Source organism: Dipteris shenzhenensis, chromosome 10 (genome assembly GCF_047967505.1).
Source record: "Dipteris shenzhenensis isolate YYH24624 ecotype China chromosome 10, Dip_SZ_1.0, whole genome shotgun sequence".
Taxonomy (NCBI): domain Eukaryota; kingdom Viridiplantae; phylum Streptophyta; class Polypodiopsida; order Gleicheniales; family Dipteridaceae; genus Dipteris; species Dipteris shenzhenensis.
In genome coordinates, this window is record NC_141605.1 from 10473722 (window position 1) to 10497729 (window position 24008).

At 52.7% G+C, this 24008-nt stretch overlaps 1 protein-coding gene across 3 annotated transcripts in view; it reads right to left on the bottom strand.

Annotated features, from left to right (window-relative positions):
* Positions 1–24008, bottom strand: part of LOC147897391 (bacterial hemolysin-like protein) — a 61197-nt gene that overhangs the window by 6137 nt on the left and 31052 nt on the right. For all 3 annotated transcript variants that reach the window (XR_015541671.1, XM_087380322.1, XM_087380321.1), the window contains one exon: positions 14979–15023. Coding sequence is in view for 2 of the 3 variants with exons in the window: in XM_087380322.1 (XP_087236448.1) it covers positions 14979–15023 (45 nt within the window). In the remaining variant the exon portion in view is untranslated. The remainder of the gene's footprint in view (positions 1–14978; positions 15024–24008) is intronic.

Sequence of the window (24008 nt, forward strand, 5' to 3'; positions counted from 1 at the left end):
CAGCCACTGATACTTCTTGGGGGCTTTGTTTTCTTTGTTGTAAACAGGCGTGGCCAGATTAAGGACTCTGGCAAACATGATGGGATTGGTTTCATAAGCCAACCCATGCCATGGCTAATGTGCTGCATCCTTTGTGGGAATGCAAGGAACAATTTGTGGATGAGGAATGAACTACTGGACAGCACTCCTATCAGGAGATCGTGAGGGTTGACAACACGCAAGTCGTGCCAGAGCTAGAGGATCAGCTACTTGCCTTTCGGACTCTAGCTTGAAATTCAAGACGTCCACTACAAGGAGAAAAGAAGTATGGGACATGGAGAGGACAAGTATGGGGCAAGTTCTCTCACAAGTGTACACAGCTGCAGCTTCTGAGAGAAACTGGAGCACATGGGCAATGTTTCATACAAGTAGAGGAATACATTATCCCACAACACAATAGGAAAGGCTGATGTTTGCATCTTGAACTGTGTATGTTGAAGTAATTCAAAGATTTGAAGAGACCTTAATAGGTAATATTCAAAACTTAAAGCTTCTTTTATATACATTTTACTCATTGCATCATGAACGACACATGATTACTTGATCTTATCAATCATTTTGTTTTGATTACATTCATGCCTTTATGTAGGTCAACCCTAACAAGGAAAGAAAGAAAGAAAGAAAGTCTATTAACGTCCATTGGAGACCAAAAGGTCTATGGGACAGCAAGAAACCCTCTAGTACATCTGCTTTAGGGAGGGCACATGGCAGCTCCCAAGGAGTGCAAAAAGCAATCCCAATTATTTAGAGTACCTACATGATATTCTGGAGAGTAAACAGCCATACATCAGTTTAAGACTTAGAGTCTTTTGGTTTTGATTTAAACTCTCTGATTAGTGCTATCCCCATTTTCCATCCTTTCTGGCAGCCCTGACTTTAGCTAATTCAGTTGCCTTAATCTTGAGTTGGGTTTGTGTAAGCTTCTCGACTATCCATACTTTGGTGCCCTTCAGCTTGTAAGATTGTTGAAGAAGCTTGATCCGCATATCTTTTGACTTCTGTGTAAGGATTGCATGACCTCTATAGTGTAAAATAGAAGTTGGCCTGGAGTCGTCATCATCCTGCTCATCATCATTCACCCATTCGATGTTGGGCAAACTTGATTTGATCTTTGTCAATATTTCACTATGTGTATCCTCCTCTTTGTACCAATCTTTTGGGAGCCCCCCTATTCTAATCTCTACTTGGATATCACACTTACTTGTTTTGTTGTCCACTTCCACAAACACTTCCACAGGATAAGAGTATGTGGATAAGAGTAATGTCATTCATGATATTCCACAGGAAGAAGAGCAATCTATGCTATGCTCTATCAACCACAACACAATTGGAAAGGTTGATGTTTGCATCTTAAACTGTGTATTTTAAGTACTTCAAAGATGTGAAGAGATCTTTATAGGTAATATTCAAAACTTAAAACCTTCTTTTACATACAGTTTATCCATTGCATCATGAATGACACATGATTACTTGATCTTATCAATCATTTCGTTTTGATTACATTCATGCCTTTATGTAGGTCATCCCTGATAAGGAGTATGTGGATAAGAGTAATGTCATTCATGATATTCAATAGGAAGAATAACACATTTATGCTATGCTCTATCAACCACAACACAATTGGAAAGGTTGATGTTTGCATCTTGAACTGTGTATGTTGAAGTAATTCAAAAATTTGAAGAGACCTTTATAGGTAATTTTCAAAACTTAAAAGCTTCTTTTACATATATTTTACTCATTGCATCATGAATCGCACATGATTAGTTGATCTTATCAATCATTTTGTTTTGATTACATTCATGCATGTATGTAGGTCAACCCTGACAAGGAGTATGTGGAGAAGAGTAATGTCATTCATGATAATCCACAGGAAGAACACATCTGCACTATGCTCTATCAAGAGCAATTGCAAGCTAGGCCACATACTCATCAATTTCACTCTAGGACACAAGCCATTGTGTCAGTAGACCTGCAGGTTGAGAGGTCCAAATCCAGCTCCAGCGAGGAGGAGGAGACGCGGTGCAAGGATGTAGTCCTGACTCCTGACTCCTGACACTATTGATGCAGAGGATGAGAAATCAAAATAAGGCTTGACTCTTCCGACCCAGGCCTTGGGGCCTAGAGGATCATCATGACAAGTGAGTGCCTTGACTGTAGTTGCATTCTAGATTCTAAAGCAATTAGTTACTAGCTAGTCAAATTGCCACGCTCATCTATTCTATGATGTATTTGGATTTTACATTCTCTGGAGTCCATTAGAACAACTCCAAACTTCAAACTTGAACCATTCCATTGATGATCATTGATGGCATACTACAAATGCTGGATTTTGAATCGATTCCAAATTTGGAATGTTTTATCTTTTGACTGTCAGCCGATGGCTATGTCTATTGAGTCCTTTAAATTATGTTTGCTGGTTTTCATTATTTATCTCCATTTCTGATATCTAGATTCTATTTACATTATAACTTAACAAATGTTTAGACAGCATGATACACAATGCATATACCAGAAAAAAGAAAGGTTTTTATTTGTGACTTAGTTTTAGATCATTCCATGTATCATTTGTCAATAACATGTGCATTTTATAAGTGTTAATATCTATGGGTGTTTAGCAATACAAGAAAAGACCTTGGATGGAACACCTTATTATCATGCAATTTGCACTATCATGCAGTGTTTCTTCTAGGATGATGCACATTGCATGACTGTATCATGATCATTTAAACACTAAAATTAAAATTCAAGACATAATGATAGATACTTATTAAAATTGCACTTTATTTGTAACATTTCTTAAACAATACAACCCAGAATTATGAAACATTTCGAAAATGAAACCTTGGAGCCCATTTCTAGGTTGCTCTCTAGAAACGTTTCCGGTGACTCTGTATATGCATACTATTGACCTCTAAAAAATTCATAGTCTCGATAACTCTACATACCATTATAGGTCCCAAGAGTTGTTGTGATTAAGATTTTGACCAATTAACTAGGGTTAACTTAACACTAGGTTAAGGAGTTATGGGTGCAAGGGACACCCAGAAGGCTAACAGTGGCATAGTAATGCCTTTGTAGCCTATGGGTTTATGATTTGTAACACCTATAAGAATTTTAAAGAGGACGTTCATTTTCAACACAGGGATCTTAGATGGATGCTCACCACTTGCCAATTCAAGCAATAGGTAAATCAGACCAACCTTGGTAAACCACTGTGAAAATAATCACAATTTTTAGCAATTTCCAAGCCTAGGAGAATTATTTGTAATTAGAGGTTATGTTTTTCCAAGGAGTGCAAGAGGATTTACAAATTTTACTTGTCCTTAGATCAAGAGTTTTGATACTCACCCTTGATGTGGCATGTTGAATACGTACCAAAGAACATACACACTTCAAAGCGGCTCTCCCTTAAATTTAAAATGTCACATTTTTGTGTATTGTTTACCCTTCTTTTGTAGATATACAGCTTGTAATTTGGAATTTCAAGGCCCCTCGCCAAAATGTACATACCACAATTATATTGCTTATGTATTTTTTGAACCCCATCATGCTAGTAAATGGCATGTAAGTCTAGAAAATTTAAAATCCCCTCCCTTTCCAATGGCTTTTTATTAAATCTAGAGCCCTCTAAAACACTGCTAAAACTTCATCTCTTGCAGCCACCATCTCTTTCCTCCTCTCCTCTTCAACCCCCTCTACATGGGCAGCCTCTCACCTATTCTCAAAATCTGCTCTCACTCTCCAGGAGCTGCCTCTAGTGACTGGTGGAATTATGAGGTTATTATTAGTGGTCCCTTTACAAACCACCCATCATGTTTGCCAAATGTCCTTAATCTAGTCAAGCTTTGTACATTACAATAAAGAGTGTACGCACCCTAAGAAATATGAATGCCACTTCAAAATGCCTTACATATTAGATTCTAATGACTAAAAATTAAAGGATGCTACAATTGACAGCATCACATAATGGCATGTATGTCTGCTTGCAGTGTGGTGTTTGACTGCAAGTTCTTGCTAATCCTATCCATGAACTCATATAGGAGACCAAGAGCAGAGCCCTCTTTATCTATAAGCCGCAAAGCTTTTGTAAGAGCTATGGCATCAGGCCAAAATGTGCCACCCATAAAAATGTTGGTAGACTCTCGTACTTTTGCCTCATCATGTTTATCCCAAGCAACCCGCTCAAGCAATGCACATGCATACAAGCCTTGGATGGCTTCGAAATCTCCAAGTCATGGTTTATCCCAAACATAGCTATACTTTCAAGAGATGCATTCTAATTTGGGGAATAGTGTGCCATTTCTGCTTTTCTTTTCCTTTTCCTTTTCGGCAGGCAGGAGGGGAGAAGAAGCCGGGCGCAGCAAGGGGGGGGGGGGGGGGCGCAAAACCTTATATTCTTCATGAAACCTCTGATCCCTCACACATCCTTACCTATCGACTAGGGTTTTGTAATTATGATTTATTGCAGTGTATGCAGCCTTCGGTTGCTGCATATCCTTGTGTGTAGCTTTACGCATTCTCTAGAGTACATTCTGCCCAATGATATAAGGTGATCCATTCATTGGAATTGCATTCTAATTCTACCTATAAGTGGAGGGCACTACAGTCTATTACATCTAAGAGTTTACTGGCATCCTTAGCTGCACTTATCACTGCTCTACTTACAAGATGGATGTAAAAAATGCCTTTCAAAATGGGGATGTCCAAGAATAGTTTTTGTGTGCAGCAGCCCTAATGTTTTCTAGTGTTAGGGCAAGGGCACAAGGCATGTATGTATCATGTTTCTTGTAAGTTGAGTTTTGGCAAACATAGAATTGTATTTAATGTCACAAACAAAGGATGCTAGAGGTCTCTTCCACAAATTCAATGCAAGGCAACAAACTGGTATCTACTTGGAAAGGCAACCAAGCTTGATAAGCATGGCACTTGCTACACTCAAGTCCTGAAGCAACAGCCTATACAGGACTTACACAAAATAGTCTAAATACTTACATTTCCCTCGAGAAAGTACGACGAACCACAACAGCTTATGTATTTCCTTTGTTTCTATATTTTCTCTTTTAGAAAATCATGAACCCCCTAGTCTCCTAGAACTTGCTTGGCAGCTTGCCAAGTCGCCTGCTATAGGCACTCCCCTTTTGGTATACTCTCATGCACCCTTTCTGAGGTTACATGCATGACTAAGAAAATGGTTCCCCTAGGCACTTCCACTCTCTAGTCCTTAAATATCTATGTAGAACCCATAGGAGTCTCTAGTCTTCCTGCAACCCTCACCAGGACCTTGACAAGCCTAATCCTTGATCATTCAATTTAATCATCAAATCCGTAACCCTCTATAAATCGCACTACAAATTGAACCACCAAGTATAACATTGTTCACATTGGATTACGACAAACTACTAAATGACCTCTCTAAGGAATCCTTTCAACCATCCATCCAAGGTCATGCCACACTCAGCTGGCATGCAACATTCCTTCACTCTTCAAGAATCAGTGTCCACGATGATAAAATTTGGAAATGCTCTCCGTATCTGGTAAACGGTTTCCTAGGTGGCCTTAGATATAGGAAGTCCATGCCAAGCAATCAGCAATGTAGGTATCTCTTTGGGTTCCAAACAGTCATTTCTCCCTGATCTAGGATTCTTGCAGGCTTTCATCTTGCATTTTCCTCTAGTCCCTAAAACATAGCATTCCATCAATTAATAGTCCAAAGAAGGGGCGTCATGGAAGAGCATCTGCCTGAGGTGCGTCGAAGGAAGAGGAGAGCATAGAAGGCAGCTTTGCAAAGGGGCACAAGGGAGCTTGGGAGTAGATGGAAGGAGGTGCTCAGGTGGAAAGAAGAAGCATTTGCAGAAGCAGCAGCCTAATGAAACAAGCATTGCAGTTTTTGGGGGGCAGGATTTTTGCAAGTATTTTGGATCAAAATGTGTTTAATGGTATTCCGGAGGTTCCATACAATGCTGTGCATACACGGCATCATCAGTTTGCACCTGTGTGCAGCACTAGATTATTCAGTTATGTTTTCACAATCTACGATTAGGTGACGGCCACAGCTTCCAATATAATCCACATCCCTTTATATTTTCAAAGGTTGCTGGTTTGTTCTGAAATACGCATCTTTGTGCCTTGTTTCGAAACTCCACTCTCTCTGCACTCTTATACACCACCATGGATGCATTTAAGCAATGGATGATATCTACCTCCTCATATGGCCAATGAGATCTAAGAGCTCCTGCGAGCTTCCCCTCCCCCCCTCGCCGTTAGCCCCTACCTCCCCCCTCGCTCCCCCCCCCTCGCCGCGACCACCTCCACCCCTCCCGTCCGCCCTCGACCCCCGTCCCCTCTCCTCCCCCCCCCGCCGGCACCCCGCTACCCCTCGCCTCACCTCCGCTCCAGCCGCCCCTCGCTCCATCCCGCCCCCTCGCTCCATCCCGCCCCCTTACCTCCGCTCCATCCCGCCCCCTCGCTCCAACCCGCCCCTCGCCCCCGCTCCAACCCCCCCCTCGCCGCCGCTCCAACCGCCCCCTCCGCTCCATCCCGCCTCGCCTCGCCTCGTCCCCCCCCCCCCCCCCTCCCCCCCTTCTCTCCAGCCCGCCTCGCCCTCGCCCCGCCTCCGCTCCATTCCGCCCCTCGCTGCTCCCTCGCCATCCACCCCGCTCCAACCCGCCCCCTCGCTGCTCCTTCACCCCCTCGCTTCACCCGCCTCCGCCTCATTCCGCTCCCCCCACCCCCCCGCTTCACCCCTCCACCCCCGCCATTCCAACTTCACCCCCCCCCCCCGCCCTCCCGCCCCCTTCCGTACTCCCCGCATCCCGCAGCCTTCGCCCCGCCCTCCGCTTCGACCCCTCCGACCCTTCATTTCGCCTCGCCCGCCTCACCCCCAGGCTCCACCGCCGCTTCATCCCCTTCTTGGGTGGCAGCCTGTTTTTCTTCATCGGAAGCTTGCAGTTAGTCTTGGCGGTATGGCGGCCCCCAGCCCGGATCCGGAGGCCCAGTCGGACCCTCCCTCTCCAGATGCCTACCGCGTTATCCTGACAGAGCAACAATCATCCCGTGTTCAGGAGGTAGCCAGTGACTTTGCTCGTACCTCTGTTTACGGTAGAGTCATTGGACACTCCCCCTCCAGGTCTACCATCAGGGACTGGCTCCAGTCCACTCTCTTGCTAGAGGATGGCCATATTGAGGAGGTGGCCCTTATGGGATGGCCATATTCAGGAGGTAGCCAGTGACTTTGCTCGTACCTCTGTTTACGGTAGAGTCATTGGACACTCCCCCTCCAGGTCTACCATCAGGGACTGGCTCCAGTCCACTCTCTTGCTAGAGGATGGCCATATTGAGGAGGCGGCCCTTATGGGAAGGGGCATCTTCTGGCTCAAACTCTCCAGTGAGAAAGCTGCGAGCAATCTGATTGCCGGTTCCCCCACATCGGTGGATGGGAAGATCATCATGATAGTCCCGTGGTACCGTGGTTTCAGCGCAGCGGATTTCGATACTCGGTTCCGTATACCTCGCCACCCAGTGACACTAGTTTTTCCAGGGCTTGCTACTGAGCTGCGGCCGATTGTCAGGGACTTGGGCTCCCATTTTGGCTGGGTTATGCACGACACCTTTGCCGACGCGGTGACCACGGCAGGAGCTCCCCGAGTCCGTGTGGCTGTGGCGGATCCTGCGACTCTCCCTGCAGTGATCGAGATCGTGACAGGTGCCGGCAGTATCACCCAGAGCATGATAGTCACCGGACAGCCAGGTCAGTGCCTGCGGTGCCATGGCTTTGGGCACTTGGCGGCTGCTTGTCCACGCTTTGCCAGCTCGTCTCGACCCTCCCCGCCCCCGCCCCCTCCGCCCCCACCTCCCCCCCCGGACAGCCACGTCAGGAGGAGCCGAGGCAGTCGGAGCCTGGGCCAGAGGTAGTGGGCGGTTGGACCGAGGTTCGAAGGAAAAGAGGAAAGAATAAGAAGATTTCGGATAAAGGCAAGGAGGCAGAGGTCACCCTTCCTGCAGCAGCACTCCAGAGACCTGACAGGCAGATGCCCCAGGGACCTGGGAGAGCTTCTTCTTCGACGGCAGCCCGCCCTCCACAGCCTCAGATCCTCCTCTCTCCCACCCCCCCGCCTTCTCCCCAGTTTCCCCCCCTTCGCCCGCCCCGCAGTTTCAGCCCCCGCCTCCTTTTCCTCAGTCCCCTCCCCCTCCCCCTCCCCCTCAGCCCCAGTTCCAGATGCATCCCCATCCCCCTCCCCCCCTGCTCCCCTCGCCCCTCCTACAGAGTTAGCTGCACCGTCGCCTTCCCAGCCGAGTGCAGCCTCCGCTCCACCTCCTCCACCTTCTCCGCCAGTCGCCTCCGTGGAGCCCGAGTCGCCTATCCCGCAGCCTCCTCCCCCTCCCCCCCCCGATTGCAGGACACCCGGAGTCTGTACCACCAGTGGAGCAGGTTTCCCTTCCCGCGAGCCCCTCAGTGGCAGACTCAGCTGGGTCTCAGCTCCAGGAGAGAGAGCTCCCTCGAGACTTTTACAGATCTGGCCCCTGGGACTACCTGGATGTGGCCGACCTTGGGACCTTCCCGGCTTGTCTCGACATTAGTATCTTCATGCTCCGCAAAGGGGCGGATGGGAGGATTGGTGCCTTGGCTCCCAGGGATGGCCCTAGCTTCGCCTTCACGTTCCTCAGCGATGGCACCGAGACCTGGACAGACGACTCGGTGTGGGAGGCTCTCAGAGAGCAGACACACGCCCAGATTTGCTCCTGGATAGGCCCGTCCGGTGGGCAGCTCCTCGAGACTCAGTGGTCCGAGGGCGATGTGCGCTTGCGGTGGCGTTGCGCTGCCAAACGTTTCCGATTGATCGTGATCCTCAGACCCCCCTGGCATGGCCTCTTCCCCAGGATGTCAGAGCTTGGTCCCAACAGAAACTCCGAACCTTCTACGGGATGACCACTTCAGAGATCTCGAGCTGGCTCGAGAAAGCATTTGCTCATGGCACTAGAGGCCTCTCGCCATTGCTGAAGGTGTTGAAGAACGGGCAGGACGACCCCGTCTCCCCCTCCAAACCTTCTCACAAGCGGCAGCGCCTCCACTCCGATATGTCTGATTCTTCTTCGACTTCGACTGCGAGCAGACAGCTGTTCGCAGCCCCCCATCCCTCTCCATGAGCCTACACCTCGTATCCTGGAATGTGAACGGGTTTCACTCTTCGAGCACCCGTGGTCCCAGGAAGCTCATTTTGCGTCAGGAACTTCAGCCTGCAGTGATTGGTCGATTGGATGTACTGCTGCTCCAGGAGCACAAGCTTTCTGCGGCTCATGCCCGTAGCTGCGGGAAGGTTCTCCCCGGACGCTCCTACACTTATTGGGAGCCTTCGATCGGCGCACAGGGGAGGAGCGGGGGGGTCTGTACCTCCGTGTGCGAGCAGTTAGCTCAGTTAGTTTTCGGTCACGGCACGTTGATCCCAGGCCGAGCCCTTTGGGTAGGCCTGAATTTGGAGGGATCCAAGATAGGAATCCTCAACATTTATGCTCCCACAGACCTCCGATGCAGAGCCACCTTCTGGAGGACACTTACAGGGATTCTTCCAGACATGGATTCCTGGATTGTTGGAGGAGACTTCAACAACCTGGAGACCTTGGAGGACCAGCAGGGTAGAGATCCGGAGTTCACAGGTATGGCTCAGGCAGAGCAGTCAGCTTGGGACTCTTTCATCTTCGCGACAGGAGGGAGGGACAGTTGGAGAGACCCGTCCTTCCGGCGTTGGCATGGGAGCCTGGACTTCTCTTGGGGCTTCCGCAGGGAGGGAGGCAGACTCCTGGAGCGGCTTGATAGGTTTTATGTCAGTGATTGGGCCATCAGCAGAGGTGGCCAGGCGGGCATTGTTCCAGGGACGACACTCTCCGACCATGCGCCTGTGCTCCTTTCATTAGATTCGGCAGCCCAGACTCTCCCCCCCCGATCATGCAGGATTCCCGATTCCATCTTCTCGAGGGTGGACGTCCGTAGCAGCATTTGCAGTCTTTGGGACAGAGACTGGGGGGAGGGCGTGGATCTGGTAGACTCGGTCGCGCAGGCTCTGCAGGAGTCCAGCCAGATCTGCCAGCTCGCAGCCCTACAGGTTCGACAGGATTGGTGGGGCAGAGAGAGAGCTCTTCGGAGGGACCTCGCCTCCATTCAGCGACTTCAGCAGTCTTCCCCGGGCTCGGAGGAGCTTCGGATCCAGGCCCTTCGAGCCAGAGCCCTCTTGGAGGAGACCCTCCAGCGTCGCTCCGAGTTCTCCTATCACGCCTCTCTCTCCTTCTGGGCCCGGAAGGGTGACCGGATGTGCAGGGAGTTCTTCAGGACACACGGCCAGAGAGCTGCAGGTGATCAGCTACGGTGTCTCAGGACAGCGGATGGTCACATTGTTACGGACCCGGGGGAGGTCCTGGGGTTGGCCACTGACTTCTACAGGACCCTCTTCCAGCAGGAGCCACTTGCCCCTCGTGCTAGTCGTGACCGTGAGGAGGTGTGGAGGCACATTCCATCCCTGGTCCAGCCTAGCATGCAGGCGACGTTGTTGGCGCCGTTCACCTCGGATGAGATGTTGGAGGCCTTGATGGCTATTGATGGGCAGAAATGCCCAGGTGAGGATGGGCTATCCCGAGCTTTCTTCACCTCCTTCTGGGACCAGATCCATCAGCCCCTCCTTGCAGCTCTGCAGGGGATTTTCAGCAGCGGTCAAATGCCAGAGAGCCTTTCCTCGGGACTGATTTGCCTCATCCCGAAGGGAGGAGATAGACAGGAGATCCGCCAGTGGCATCCGATCACTCTCCTTACCACTGCCTACAAAATCCTCGCCAAGATGATCAGTGCCAGAGTTCGACCTCTACTTCCAGACCTCGTCCATGACACTCAGACAGGCTTTGTCCAGGATCGCAGTATCCTGGATAATGTCTTCACCTTTTCAGAGGCGGCGGAGTGGGCTCAGTACAGCAGATCACACCTTGCCATTTTACTTCTCGACTTCGAGAAGGCCTACGATCGCGTGGATTGGTCCTTTTTGGAGGGGACTCTGGAGCGGCTAGGTTTCCCGGCAGGCTGGATTCAGGGTATCTCAGCTTTGTACAGGACAGCGTCTAGCAGAGTCATCATTGGAGGCAGGATGGGTGAGCGATTCAGCTTGGAGAGATCAGTACGTCAGGGCTGTCCCCTGGCTCCTTATCTGTTTCTCTTCTTCGCCGAGGCCATGACTTACTACCTTCGGGCGAGGTCCACAGGGCTCAGGGGTGTTCGCCTTCCACTCCGGGAGGACACGGAGCTTCTGGACTCAGAGTACGCAGATGATACAGCCCTTTATGTCCAGGACGATGAGAGGATGCTAGAGAGGGTGCGGATGGCCCTGGAGGTTTTCTGCTCGGCCGCTGGTGCGAAAATCAACTGGAACAAATCAGTTGGTTTTCTCACAGACCCGGGGGCGTGTTCTCAGTGGGGGCGATTTCTGGGCTTCAGATGGATTCCACGTGGACAGACAGCTAGATACCTTGGCTTCCAGGTTGGCCTAGACATTACGTCAGCTCAGCAGTTTCTCCCGGTGCTAGATTCCATCCGACGGAAGCTGGCTTTCTGGAGCACTGCTAAGCTTTCCCTTGCAGGTCGTGCTTTAGTAGTTAACCAGGTCCTTCTAGCCACGGCTTGGTATGTGGCTTCCTGTTGGTGCTTCTCGAGATCCAGCGTGGCACAGCTCAGGAGGTTGGTTCATAACTTTCTTTGGTCTGGGGAGGATGGGCATAGAGATACCAGAGCCAGGGTTGCTTGGCAGACAGTCATTCTTCCGCACGCTGAGGGTGGTCTGGGGGTCATTGATCCAGAGCTTCAGAGTCAGGCCTTGTTAGGCAAGCTTATCATCCGCGGTTTGACCCCAGGGGGGCAGACGTGGAAGATGTTACTTCAGCAGGGAGTCGGCTCTTGTGTCCCGCGCCGAGGTGGAGAGTGGCTACCGTCCTTCAGGTGGATCTTCACTTCCGCCCCGCTCACTCAGCCCCGCTCCCCACTCGTTCGTAGCCTCCTCATGGTTTGGAGGCGGCTCCGTCTCAGTCTCATTCAGTCCCAGCCCAGCTGTCAGGAGGAGATCGATCGCCAGCCGCTCGTCTGGAATGGGCAGGTCAGAGACGCCGAGGGCCTTCAGTTGGGGGAGAGATCACATATCAGGTGGGACGGCTGGATGAGGGGGCCAGCCCGGTCCCTTCGAGTTTGGAGGGATACGTACAGACATCTGGAGATGGCCGATCTTGCAGACGCAGCTGGAGGTGCACGTGGAGTCCAGGCGAGACGCACGGAGATCGACGGTGCGATCCCAGCCGCTTGGTTGGCTCCACCTGAGCCTCAGGTCCTCATGCCTGGAGACACCCACTGGCTGGGACAGTTCACCCCCCGTGGCATCCCACTGGTGGTCGCAGGACGTTTGGATGACTCCTCTATCGCCTTCTTCGCGGTTTCAGGGGATGGACGACTCAGGAGAGAGGATGCGCTCATCGACCCCCTACTCCCGTGGCAGAGGGTTAGGGTCGTAGGCCTTCTGGGGAAGGTCTGGCATACCGACCCTAGTATCGAGCAGGACCAGTTGCAGCTTTGGCGTCTTTGGCTCTGGGAGGGGCGGGCCTTGTCAGAGCTTGAGTGGGACCCAGGAGAGTGGTGGTGGCCAGAGATTGTGACAGGACAGGGGCCGACTTCCTTCTTCGCTTACAGCACGACTCTGGGCAGGCGAGTTCTCGGGAGGATGCAGAGCCGCCCCCCCACCCAGCGTCCTAGCTGGTACGCACAGGGTATATCCAGGTTCTTTTTGCAGGCATTCTGGAAGGCCTTGTGGGAGAGCTGGCGGCCGCGGAAGATCTCATTTTTTCTGTGGCTTCTTACCCACAAAGGTCTTCCAGTGGGGAGTTGGTTGAGGCAGATAGGCCAGGACGGTTGCTGTCAGATTTGCCATGCGGATGAGGAGTCACCAAAACACTGCCTGTGGAGCTGCACGCGCGCCCAGGAAGTGTGGAGGTGGACTTTCGGGCTTCTTACTCGTGCAGCACCAGAGCTAGGAGTGATCACTTGGGGCGCGTTCTGTTGGTGCAGCACCGCACCTGGTCTTCATCACTTGTTCGAGGCATGCCAGCAGGACCCCACTTTCCTTATCACACAGGGGACGTGGGGGCCGCTCGAGGGTATCCCACAGCACCTAGCAGAGGCTGATACAGGAGTTCGGGAGAGGCAGCCAGTCTGGGAGATTATCAGCAGCATTACAGGATGGCACATCTGGACCTCGCGCTGCGCGCAGATCCTCGGTGGCACCTCCTTATCGACTGCCCAGATCATGGCGGAGATTTGGAGTGAGATTATTCATACCCTCAGAGGCCAGTGGGACCAGATTCAGGGAGACTCCCGGGCTGGTCAGGAGAAGCGGAGACGCTTCCTCCAGGCTTGGGACACACAGAGCCTCTTCTTCGAGCAGACTACGCAGGGCCTTCGGTGGCACTACTCACCACCCCGATGGCTGTTCATTCACACTCAGCATATCCCTCCGTGAGAGTATGATTTATTATGCTACCTTTTGGGCTGCGTCCGGTTTGTGAACGCAGCCCGTCAGCTATAAGCTGACCTCTTGTATCTTGTTCTCGAAGTAATATAATTAGCACTGTTTTTTCGGCAAAAAAAAAAAAAAATATGGCCAATGAGATAGAGAAGCCTATTTGGTTGTTAGAGGTCATCTTCTGATGTCACCGTAGAGAGAGAGGGCCTAGCTTGTGGGTGTGCCCGCCCAGTGAGTGAGGCTAGGGTAGAGAGTGAGGGCCTCTATTGTGGGTGTGCCCGCCCCCATGAGGATAGACTAGGATACGTACTGCGTGGTCCTCCTGGGCCCCATGCTGGTTCACATGCCCTTCCATGGCTGCCCTTGTGTAGGCATATCTTGCTGCACATTGGGGAGGCCTAGAGGCTGGAGGGTGGCATGTCAGTTGGCCCTTGAGGCGCAATAGTTCAACCCTTATGGAGGGCAGAGGTGGGTCGGCCCTTCCTCTTGTGCAGGTCGGCCGGAGGCAGAGGGTACAGCCCCTCTTAGAGGCTGACGCAGCACCTTGTGGAGGGCTAGGGGCAGTCGGCCCTAGCGCCCTGGCTGTCGGCTGTCAGGCCCTTGCTTTGGGGTCTTGTGCAGCCTCATATAAGGGCTGTAGGGGTCAGCCCCTAGGGCAGAGGGTCGGCCCTCATTAGCTGCTGGTCGGTGACCCCCTATGCTGGCCGACTAGGGGAGGGGCTGCCCCTCTCCACTCATTCCCTATCTTCTGGAGCAGCAGATCATCATCTCTTGGAGGGCCTGGCAGAGGAGCAGAGCCAGCCCTGTTGTACGCCCCCCAGTTGTAGCGGAGTTTTCTCCAGAGATCACTTGCAGTTCTCCTATGCCTCTCTCTCCTTCTCAGTGTGTGTGTGTGTGTGTGTGAGGCATGCTATCTCTCTCTCTCTCTTCCATTCATTTCCGCTGCACTTCTCACATCGGCATCATGACATTGCACAAGAAAAATTTCTGAATATAAGTTGATGTCCAAGATTGAAGGCGTTTTAACTCTCAACATATCATTGCCCATCACAAGAACACATTTTCCATTTTACTGATGTGATTAATTCTTTTCTAGCTATAAATAATGTAAGTCTGAGTAGTACACGTTCTAAAATTTATCAATCTCATGATGTCCTCGTCCTTGCACACCAGCAAATCAGATAAATGTCATCACTCCAGTCGCAAGACTGTTTGGGGGGAAAATTTTCTGACACAAACGTTTTCAAAAGAAAGGATCCAATGAGGATTCGCATCAGATGCTTTCAAGAAAGAAACAACCCAATGAAGACCAAATACTCACATCAACTTTTCCAAAGAGAAAAAGATAGAATCCAATACGTAAGATTAAATTCACAGGGCAGATTTAAGTTGCAAAATCTTTACCTCCTTGTGTACATCTGGATCCCTCACAATACCCCCACTCCCAACCTGTCAGCCACATGCACATACAAATAAATACTTCAAAAAGTAAACCCCAAAGAAGAGGTATAGGACAAGTTATTCTGATTATTTTGATCCAAGGAAGTAAAGCCTTGTTACAATTTAGTTCAGGAAAACCCATTTCTTTCATTTTAATCTTCACTATAGTTGCATATCAAAGTCACAACACACACACACACACTGTCATGTGCACGGATTGGTATCCGACGTGTACTGGGTACACTACACTAGCTCAGGTAGCCTGGGGAGGCTTAGAGCTAGGCAAGCTTGATTCTCGGGTTGAGTGGCAAGGGTACGAACCAATTAGAGGTCTTCGCTATTTTTGGCGCTTGGGGCCCAAGTCTATATAAGGGGCCCAAAGGTTCAGTTCTCAGAGAGCCGATGGGAGCAAGTTTTGTTCCCAGGTGCTAGGTTTGATCTTGGATTGAGTCGCGGACGCGCTCCTACATCATAGCATAGCCCAAGGCCCAGCAGCAGATCCCAAGCTTCATAGTGCCACCTGGTGGTATGGGACACCAGGCTGGTTAGGATCTGGTTGGGAGTTCGTGCCAGTAGCTCAGCTCGTGGCTCGGAGGGGACATCTCTTGATTCGGGATCACATCCCGTAGATGTCATCGTTGGGTGGTGAGCAGCCTGCTCAGTTTCCTCACGTTGGTGTGTTCTTGTATTTGCTTGCAGATCAGAGGTTTCAAGAGTGCTGGGGACGTGTCAGTTGGTATCAGAGCCAACTCCAGAGGTAGGAACTTCTGTTCCAAGAATTTTGGACGATTTTCTCCTCCAGGTATGCCCTAATTTCAAAATTCATGCTCAAACCCTGCAAGTGTTTGTTTGGTTCATTGGGTTTTGGGAAGTGGTTAAGATCTAGGGAAAGAAGGAAGGAGAGAGAGAGAGAGCAGGGGGATTTCGTTGCAAGAAGTGACAGGTTGAGAGAGAGGGAGAGAGGTGTAGATAGGAGGAAGTAGTGGGGACCAGGTAGAGGCATCAGAAGGGAGTCAGGAGAGAGCGCAAAGTTGGGGCGAACCCAAGGGGATCCCGTATGTCGGCTGGCTGCTCAGGGGTTGTGATGGCAGGTAGAAGGGGAGCGTAGGAAGGTGCGCAACAGGATAGGGATAGATCACAATTTGGGTCAGCTGCTTTTCGGGGGGGCCTGGGGGCTAAAAAAGTGCTACCCCTCCGTTTTTGGAGGGTGAGCTTTTGGAAAAGCAGGGCTTTACTAAAAGCCTGCTCTCCCGCTATAAGTTTGGCCAAATTGCCTTCTCCCATAGCCTGTAGATTGCGCAGAATTCCAGCCCCTCTACACCTTCACGCCCGAGAGCCAGAACATTCGTACGGCTTGCTACAGCACTTCGTACGGACAGCCAGGAGCGGAGTTCCAGGTTCCAGAATCTGAGCTGAATCGTCAGCTCAGCTCAGCCTGCTTACCTTCTTCATCGACTAGCTTTCCCTTCTTCCATCGCCTCCTTCTTGGCCAGCTTCCACTTCGTTTCTACCTCCTAGCTCTAAGGACACCTGCTTGTTTCTCTTCTCTAGCCTATCTTCTTTTCAGATCAGATTTCAGTCATGGCTGATTCTGTAGACCCTGAGCTTGCAATGGGAGACTAGGATTTGAACTACCATGCGGAGGATGACCAGGGACTCTACGATGATCTGATTACGAAAAAAGCCTTCAATGAATTCACCACTGCTCTTGATGGAAAGTTTGAGCACGTTAACACGAATCAAACGGGGTTGACACAGCAACTCCAAGGGATTCAGACTACACTCACACTTTTGACCAGCACTGTTCAGGCGCTCACGCGACACAGCAACTCCAAGGGATTCAGACTACACTCACACTTTTGACCAGCACTGTTCAGGCGCTCACGCATGTGGATGCCATGGCTTCAGTGTTAGGTCCAAACATCACTCCAAATCCTTTTCCCGGAGATCAAAAGTCTCGTACCAAGGAGGTTGCTGACACTTGGTTGCACAAGTGGCAAGTACACTTCCAGTTTCACCCTTACCCAGATGACAAGAAAATACAGCTTGCAGCACGGTTTATGTCAGGAAAGGCTTTATTGTGGTGGGAGGAACTCCAACCCAAGCCTGCAACATGGATAGAATTCGAAGGGGTCTTCAGGAAAGAGTTTCTGAAGAAGGAGGAAGATTACGATATAGTAGGCAAGTTAAAAGCCCTCGATATGTCCAAGCTGAATTTGACTTTTGAGATTTACCTTCAGAGGTTTCGGGATTTGCAGACTAGAGCTACAAAGATGGATCCAGTGACCTTGTTAGGTTTCTTTGTGGATGGTTTGCCTGACTCCTACAAGTTACAGATCAAGAACAACAAGTGTACCACGTTGCAAGAGGCCATGAATTACGCGTGTATTTATGATGATACCATGGCCAGTGCAAAGGGAACCACAGTTGCCGACACAGGTGGAAAGAACAAGCGGAAGTTCTTCCAGTCTACCACTGGTATCGGGGAGACGAAGTCTATAGACAACGCCTCCAAGAAACATTTGACTCAAGCGAAGAATGATCGTGCCCGTTTCCTTCGTACCTTGAAGCTAAAGAAGGAAGGACGTTGCTTCTTCTGCGAGAAGCGGGACCACACTAAGAATGATTGTCCTAAGCGCAAGAACCAGAAGCAAGCGCCGGGACCGAAGCTCCAGGCGGGTCCGGGTACCAAAGCTAAGGGAGCTAATCAAGTTTTGATGACAGGTATTTTTGTAATTACAAACTTGTGCAGAAGATGGGACTGTCCACGATACTTAGCGATCACACCTATGAGGTGCAGCTTCTAGCTGAAAAGCAGTTTTGGGATCGCAAGATTGAAGCCTTTTCTATCCAGATTCAAGACTACACAGCGGCTCTTACGTGCTATGTCATGCACTTGGAGCATGTGGACTTATTAATCGAAATAGAGTGGTTTAAAACCCACGATATTCGGATTAGATGGAAGGACCATACTCTTTCTTTTGAAAAAGGACACCCAATTTTGTATTCAGTGTGATGACATTCCCTCTTCTCAGAGACCTATTGTATCTGCGATGCAGCTTCGGAATATATTAAACACTTCTCATTATGATGTCTATCAGTGTGTTTTGATTCCGCTTTCTTCATTTGTTGTCTCCCTTAATAACAAGAATGATTTAAGTGTGTTTGAACACCGTGAATTGAGAACGTTGTTAGATGATTTCCTGGATGTATTCCCTGCTCAACTGCCGGAAGGTTTACCTCCAGAACGGGCAGTAGATGTTTTCAAGACGTAACTTCAAAGGATGAATGAGTTGTCGTATGATTAAAAAAAAAGATCGAAAGCGCTCCTGCGAGCTTCCCCTCCCCCCCTCGCCGTTAGCCCCTACCTCCCCCCTCGCTCCCCCCCCCCTCGCTGCGACCACCTCCACCCCTCCCGCTACCCCTCGCCTCACCTCCGCTCCAGCCGCCCCCTCGCTCCATCCCGCCCCCTCGCTCCATCCCGCCCCCTTGCCTCCGCTCCTTCCCGCCCCCTCGCTCCAACCCGCCCCTCGCCCCCTCGCTCCAATCCGCCCCCTCGCTCCAACCCGCCCCTCGCCCCTCCCCCCCTCGCTCCAACCCGCCCCCTCGCTCCATCCCGCCCCCTTACCTCCGCTCCATCCCGCCCCCTCGCTCCACCCCGCCCCTCGCCCCCGCTCTAACCCCCCCCTCGCTGCCGCTATAACCGCCTCCGCTCTAACCCCCCCTCGCCGCCGCTCTAACCGCGCGCTCCATCCCGCGTCGCGTCGCGTCGCGTCGCCTCGTTTTTTTTTTTTTTTTTTTTTTTCTCTCTCTCTCTCTCTCTCTCTCTCTCTCTCCCCAGCCCGCCTCGCCCTCGCCCCGCCTCCGCCATTCCGCCCCTCGCTGCTCCCTCGCCATCCACCCCGCTCCAACCCGCCCCCTCGCTGCTCCTTCACCCCTCGCTTCACCCGCCTCCGCCTCATTCCGCTCCCCTCGCCCCCCCGCTTCACCTCTCCACCCCCGCCATTCCAACTTCACCCCCCCCCCCGCCCTCTCGCCCCTTCCGTACTCCCCGCACCCCGCAGCCTTCGCCCCGCCCTCAGCTTCGACCCCTCCGACCCTTCATTTCGCCTCGCCCGCCTCACCCCCAGGCTCCACCGCCGCTTCATCCCCTTCTTGGGTGGCAGCCTGTTTTTCTTCATCGGAAGCTTGCAGTTAGTCTTGGCGGTATGGCGGCCCCCAGCCCGGATCCGGAGGCCCAGTCGGACCCTCCCTCTCCAGATGCCTACCGCGTTATCCTGACAGAGCAACAATCATCCCGTGTTCAGGCGGTAGCCAGTGACTTTGCTCGTACCTCTGTTTACGGTAGAGTCATTGGACACTCCCCCTCCAGGTCTACCATCAGGGACTGGCTCCAGTCCACTCTCTTGCTAGAGGATGGCCACATTGAGGAGGTGGCCCTTATGGGAAGGGGCATCTTCTGGCTCAAACTCTCCAGTGAGAAAGCTGCGAGCAATCTGGTTGCCGGTTCCCCCACATCGGTGGATGGGAAGATCATCATGATAGTCCCGTGGTACCGTGGTTTCAGCGCAGCGGATTTCGATACTCGGTTCCGTATACCTCGCCACCCAGTGACACTCGTTTTTCCAGGGCTTGCTACTGAGCTGCGGCCGATTGTCAGGGACTTGGGCTCCCATTTTGGCTGGGTTATGCACGACACCTTTGCCGATGCGGTGACCACGGCAGGAGCTCCCCGAGTCCGTGTGGCTGTGGCGGATCCTGCGACTCTCCCTGCAGTGATCGAGATCGTTACAGGTGCCGACAGTATCACCCAGAGCATGATAGTCACCGGACAGCCAGGTCAGTGCCTGCGGTGCCATGGCTTTGGGCACTTGGCGGCTGCTTGTCCACGCTTTGCCAGCTCGTCTCGACCCTCCCCGCCCCCGCCCCCTCCGCCCCCACCTCCCCCCCCCGGACAGCCACGTCAGGAGGAGCCGAGGCAGTCGGAGCCTGGGCCAGAGGTAGTGGGCGGTTGGACCGAGGTTCGAAGGAAAAGAGGAAAGAATAAGAAGATTTCGGATAAAGGCAAGGAGGCAGAGGTCACCATTCCTGCAGCAGCACTCCACAGGCCTGACAGGCAGATGCCCCAGGGACCTGGGAGAGCCTCTTCTTCGACGGCAGCCCGCCCTCCACAGCCTCAGATCCTCCTCTCCCCCACCCCCCCGCCTTCTCCCCGGTTTCCCCAGTTTCCCCCCCCCTTCGCCCGCCCCGCAGTTTCAGCCCCCGCCTCCTTTTCCTCAGTCCCCTCCCCCTCCCCCTCCCTCTCAGCCCCAGTTCCAGATGCATCCCCATCCCCCTCCCCCCCCTGCTCCCCTCGCCCCTCCTACAGAGTTAGCTGCACCGTCGCCTTCCCAGCCGAGTGCAGCCTCCGCTCCACCTCCTCCACCTTCTCCGCCAGTCGCCTCCGTGGAGCCCGAGTCGCCTATCCCGCAGCCTCCTCCCCTTCCTCCCCCGCTTGCAGGACACCTGGTGTCTGTACCACCAGTGGAGCAGGTTTCCCTTCCCGCTAGCCCCTCAGTGGCAAACTCAGCTGGGTCTCAGCTCCAGGAGAGAGAGCTCCCTCGAGACTTTTACAGATCTGGCCCCTGGGACTACCTGGATGTGGCCGACCTTGGGACCTTCCCGGCTTGTCTCGACATTAGTATCTTCATGCTCCGCAAAGGGGCGGATGGGAGGATTGGTGCCTTGGCTCCCAGGGATGGCCCTAGCTTCGCCTTCACGTTCCTCAGCGATGGCACCGAGACCTGGACAGACGACTCGGTGTGGGAGGCTCTCAGAGAGCAGACACACGCCCAGATTTGCTCCTGGATAGGCCCGTCCGGTGGGCAGCTCCTCGAGACTCAGTGGTCCGAGGGCGATGTGCGCTTGCGGTGGCGTTGCGCTGCCAAACGTTTCCGATTGATCGTGATCCTCAGACCCCCCCTGGCATGGCCTCTTCCCCAGGATGTCAGAGCTTGGTCCCAACAGAAACTCCGAACCTTCTACGGGATGACTGCTTCAGAGATCTCGAGCTGGCTCGAGAAAGCATTTGTTCATGGCACTAGGGGCCTCTCGCCTTTGCTGAAGGTTTTGAAGAACGGGCAGGACGACCCCGTCTCCCCCTCCAAACCTTCTCACAAGCGGCAGCGCCTCCACTCCGATCTGTCTGATTCTTCTTCGACTTCTTCTGCGAGCAGACAGCTGTTCGCAGCCCCCCATCCCTCTCCATGAGCCTACACCTCGTTTCCTGGAATGTGAACGGGTTTCACTCTTCGAGTACCCGTGGTCCCAGGAAGCTCATTTTGCGTCAGGAACTTCAGCCTGCAGTGATTGGTCGATTGGATGTACTGCTGCTCCAGGAGCACAAGCTTTCTGCGGCTCATGCCCGTAGCTGCGGGAAGGTTCTCCCTGGACGCTCCTACACTTATTGGGAGCCTTCGATCGGCGCACAGGGGAGGAGCGGGGGGGTCTGTACCTCCGTGTGCGAGCAGTTAGCTCAGTCAGTTTTCGGTCACGGCACGTTGATCCCAGGCCGAGCCCTTTGGGTAGGCCTGAATTTGGAGGGATCCAAGATAGGAATCCTCAACATTTATGCTCCCACAGACCTCAGATGCAGAGCCACCTTTTGGAGGACACTTACAGGGATTCTTCCAGACATGGATTCCTGGATTGTTGGAGGAGACTTCAACAACCTGGAGACCTTGGAGGACCAGCAGGGTAGAGATCCGGAGTTCACAGGTATGGCTCAGGCAGAGCAGTCAGCTTGGGACTCTTTCATCTTCGCGACAGGAGGGAGGGACAGTTGGAGAGACCCGTCCTTCCGGGGTTGGCACGGGAGCCTGGACTTCTCTTGGGGCTTCCGCAGGGAAGGAGGCAGACTCCTGGAGCGGCTTGATAGGTTTTATGTCAGTGATTGGGCCATCAGCAGAGGTGGCCAGGCGGGCATTGTTCCAGGGACGACACTATCCGACCATGCGCCTGTGCTCCTCTCATTAGATTCGGCAGCCCAGACTCTCCCCCCCCGATCATGCAGGATTCCCGATTCCATCTTCTCGAGGGTGGACGTCCGTAGCAGCATTTGCAGTCTTTGGGACAGAGACTGGGGGGAGGGCATGGATCTGGTAGACTCGGTCGCGCAGGCTCTGCAGGAGTCCAGCCAGATCTGCCAGCTCGCAGCCCTACAGGTTCGACAGGATTGGTGGGGCAGAGAGAGAGCTCTTCGGAGGGACCTCGCCTCCATTCAGCGACTTCAGCAGTCTTCCCCGGGCTCGGAGGAGCTTCGGATCCAGGCCCTTCGAGCCAGAGCCCTCTTGGAGGAGACCCTCCAGCGTCGCTCCGAGTTCTCCTATCACGCCTCTCTCTCCTTCTGGGCCCGGAAGGGTGACCGGATGTGCAGGGAGTTCTTCAGGACACACGGCCAGAGAGCTGCAGGTGATCAGCTACGGAGTCTCAGGACAGCGGATGGTCACATTGTTACGGACCCGGGGGAGGTCATGGGGTTGGCCACTGACTTCTACAGGACCCTCTTCCAGCAGGAGCCACTTGCCCCTCGTGCTAGTCGTGACCGTGAGGAGGTGTGGAGGCACATTCCATCCCTGGTCCAGCCCAGCATGCAGGCGTCTTTGTTGGCGCCGTTCACCGCGGATGAGATGTTGGAGGCCTTGATGGCTATTGATGGGCAGAAATGCCCAGGTGAGGATGGGCTATCCCGAGCTTTCTTCACCTCCTTCTGGGACCAGATCCATCAGCCCCTCCTTGCAGCTCTGCAGGGGATTTTCAGCAGCGGTCAGATGCCAGAGAGCCTCTCCTCGGGACTGATTTGCCTCATCCCGAAGGGAGGAGATAGACAGGAGATCCGCCAGTGGCGTCCGATCACTCTCCTTACCACTGCCTACAAAATCCTCGCCAAGATGATCAGTGCCAGAGTTCGACCTCTACTCCCAGACCTCGTCCATGACACTCAGACAGGCTTTGTCCAGGACCGCAGTATCCTGGATAATGTCTTCATCTTTTCAGAGGCGGCGGAGTGGGCTCAGTACAGCGGTTCACACCTTGCCATTTTACTTCTCGACTTCGAGAAGGCCTACGATCGCGTGGATTGGTCCTTTTTGGAGGGGACTCTGGAGCGGCTAGGTTTCCCGGCAGGCTGGATTCAGGGTATCTCAGCTTTGTACAGGACAGCGTCTAGCAGAGTCATCATTGGAGGCAGGATGGGTGAGCGTTTCAGCTTGGAGAGATCAGTACGTCAGGGTTGTCCCCTGGCTCCTTATCTGTTTCTCTTCTTCGCCGAGGCCATGACTTACTACCTTCGGGCGAGGTCCACAGGGCTCAGGGGTGTTCGCCTTCCACTCCGGGAGGACACGGAGCTTCTGGACTCAGAGTACGCAGATGATACAGCCCTTTATGTCCAGGACGATGAGAGGATGCTAGAGAGGGTGCGGATGGCCCTGGAGGTTTTCTGCTCGGCCGCTGGTGCGAAAATCAACTGGAACAAATCAGTTGGTTTTCTCACAGACCCGGGGGCGTGTTCTCAGTGGGGGCGATTCCTGGGCTTCAGATGGATTCCACGTGGTCAGACAGCTAGATACCTTGGCTTCCAGGTTGGCCTAGACATTACGCCAGCTCAGCAGTTTCTCCCGGTGCTAGATTCCATCCGACGGAAGCTGGCTTTCTGGAGCACTGCTAAGCTGTCCCTTGCAGGTCGTGCTTTAGTAGTTAACCAGGTCCTTCTAGCCACGGCTTGGTATGTGGCTTCCTGTTGGTGCTTCTCGAGATCCAGCGTGGCACAGCTCAGGAGGTTGGTTCGGAACTTTCTTTGGTCTGGGGAGGATGGGCAGAGAGATACCAGAGCCAGGGTTGCTTGGCAGACAGTCATTCTTCCGCAGGCGGAGGGGGGTCTGGGGGTCATTGATCCAGAGCTTCAGAGTCAGGCCTTTTAGGCAAGCTTATCATCCGCGGTTTGACCCCAGGGGGGCA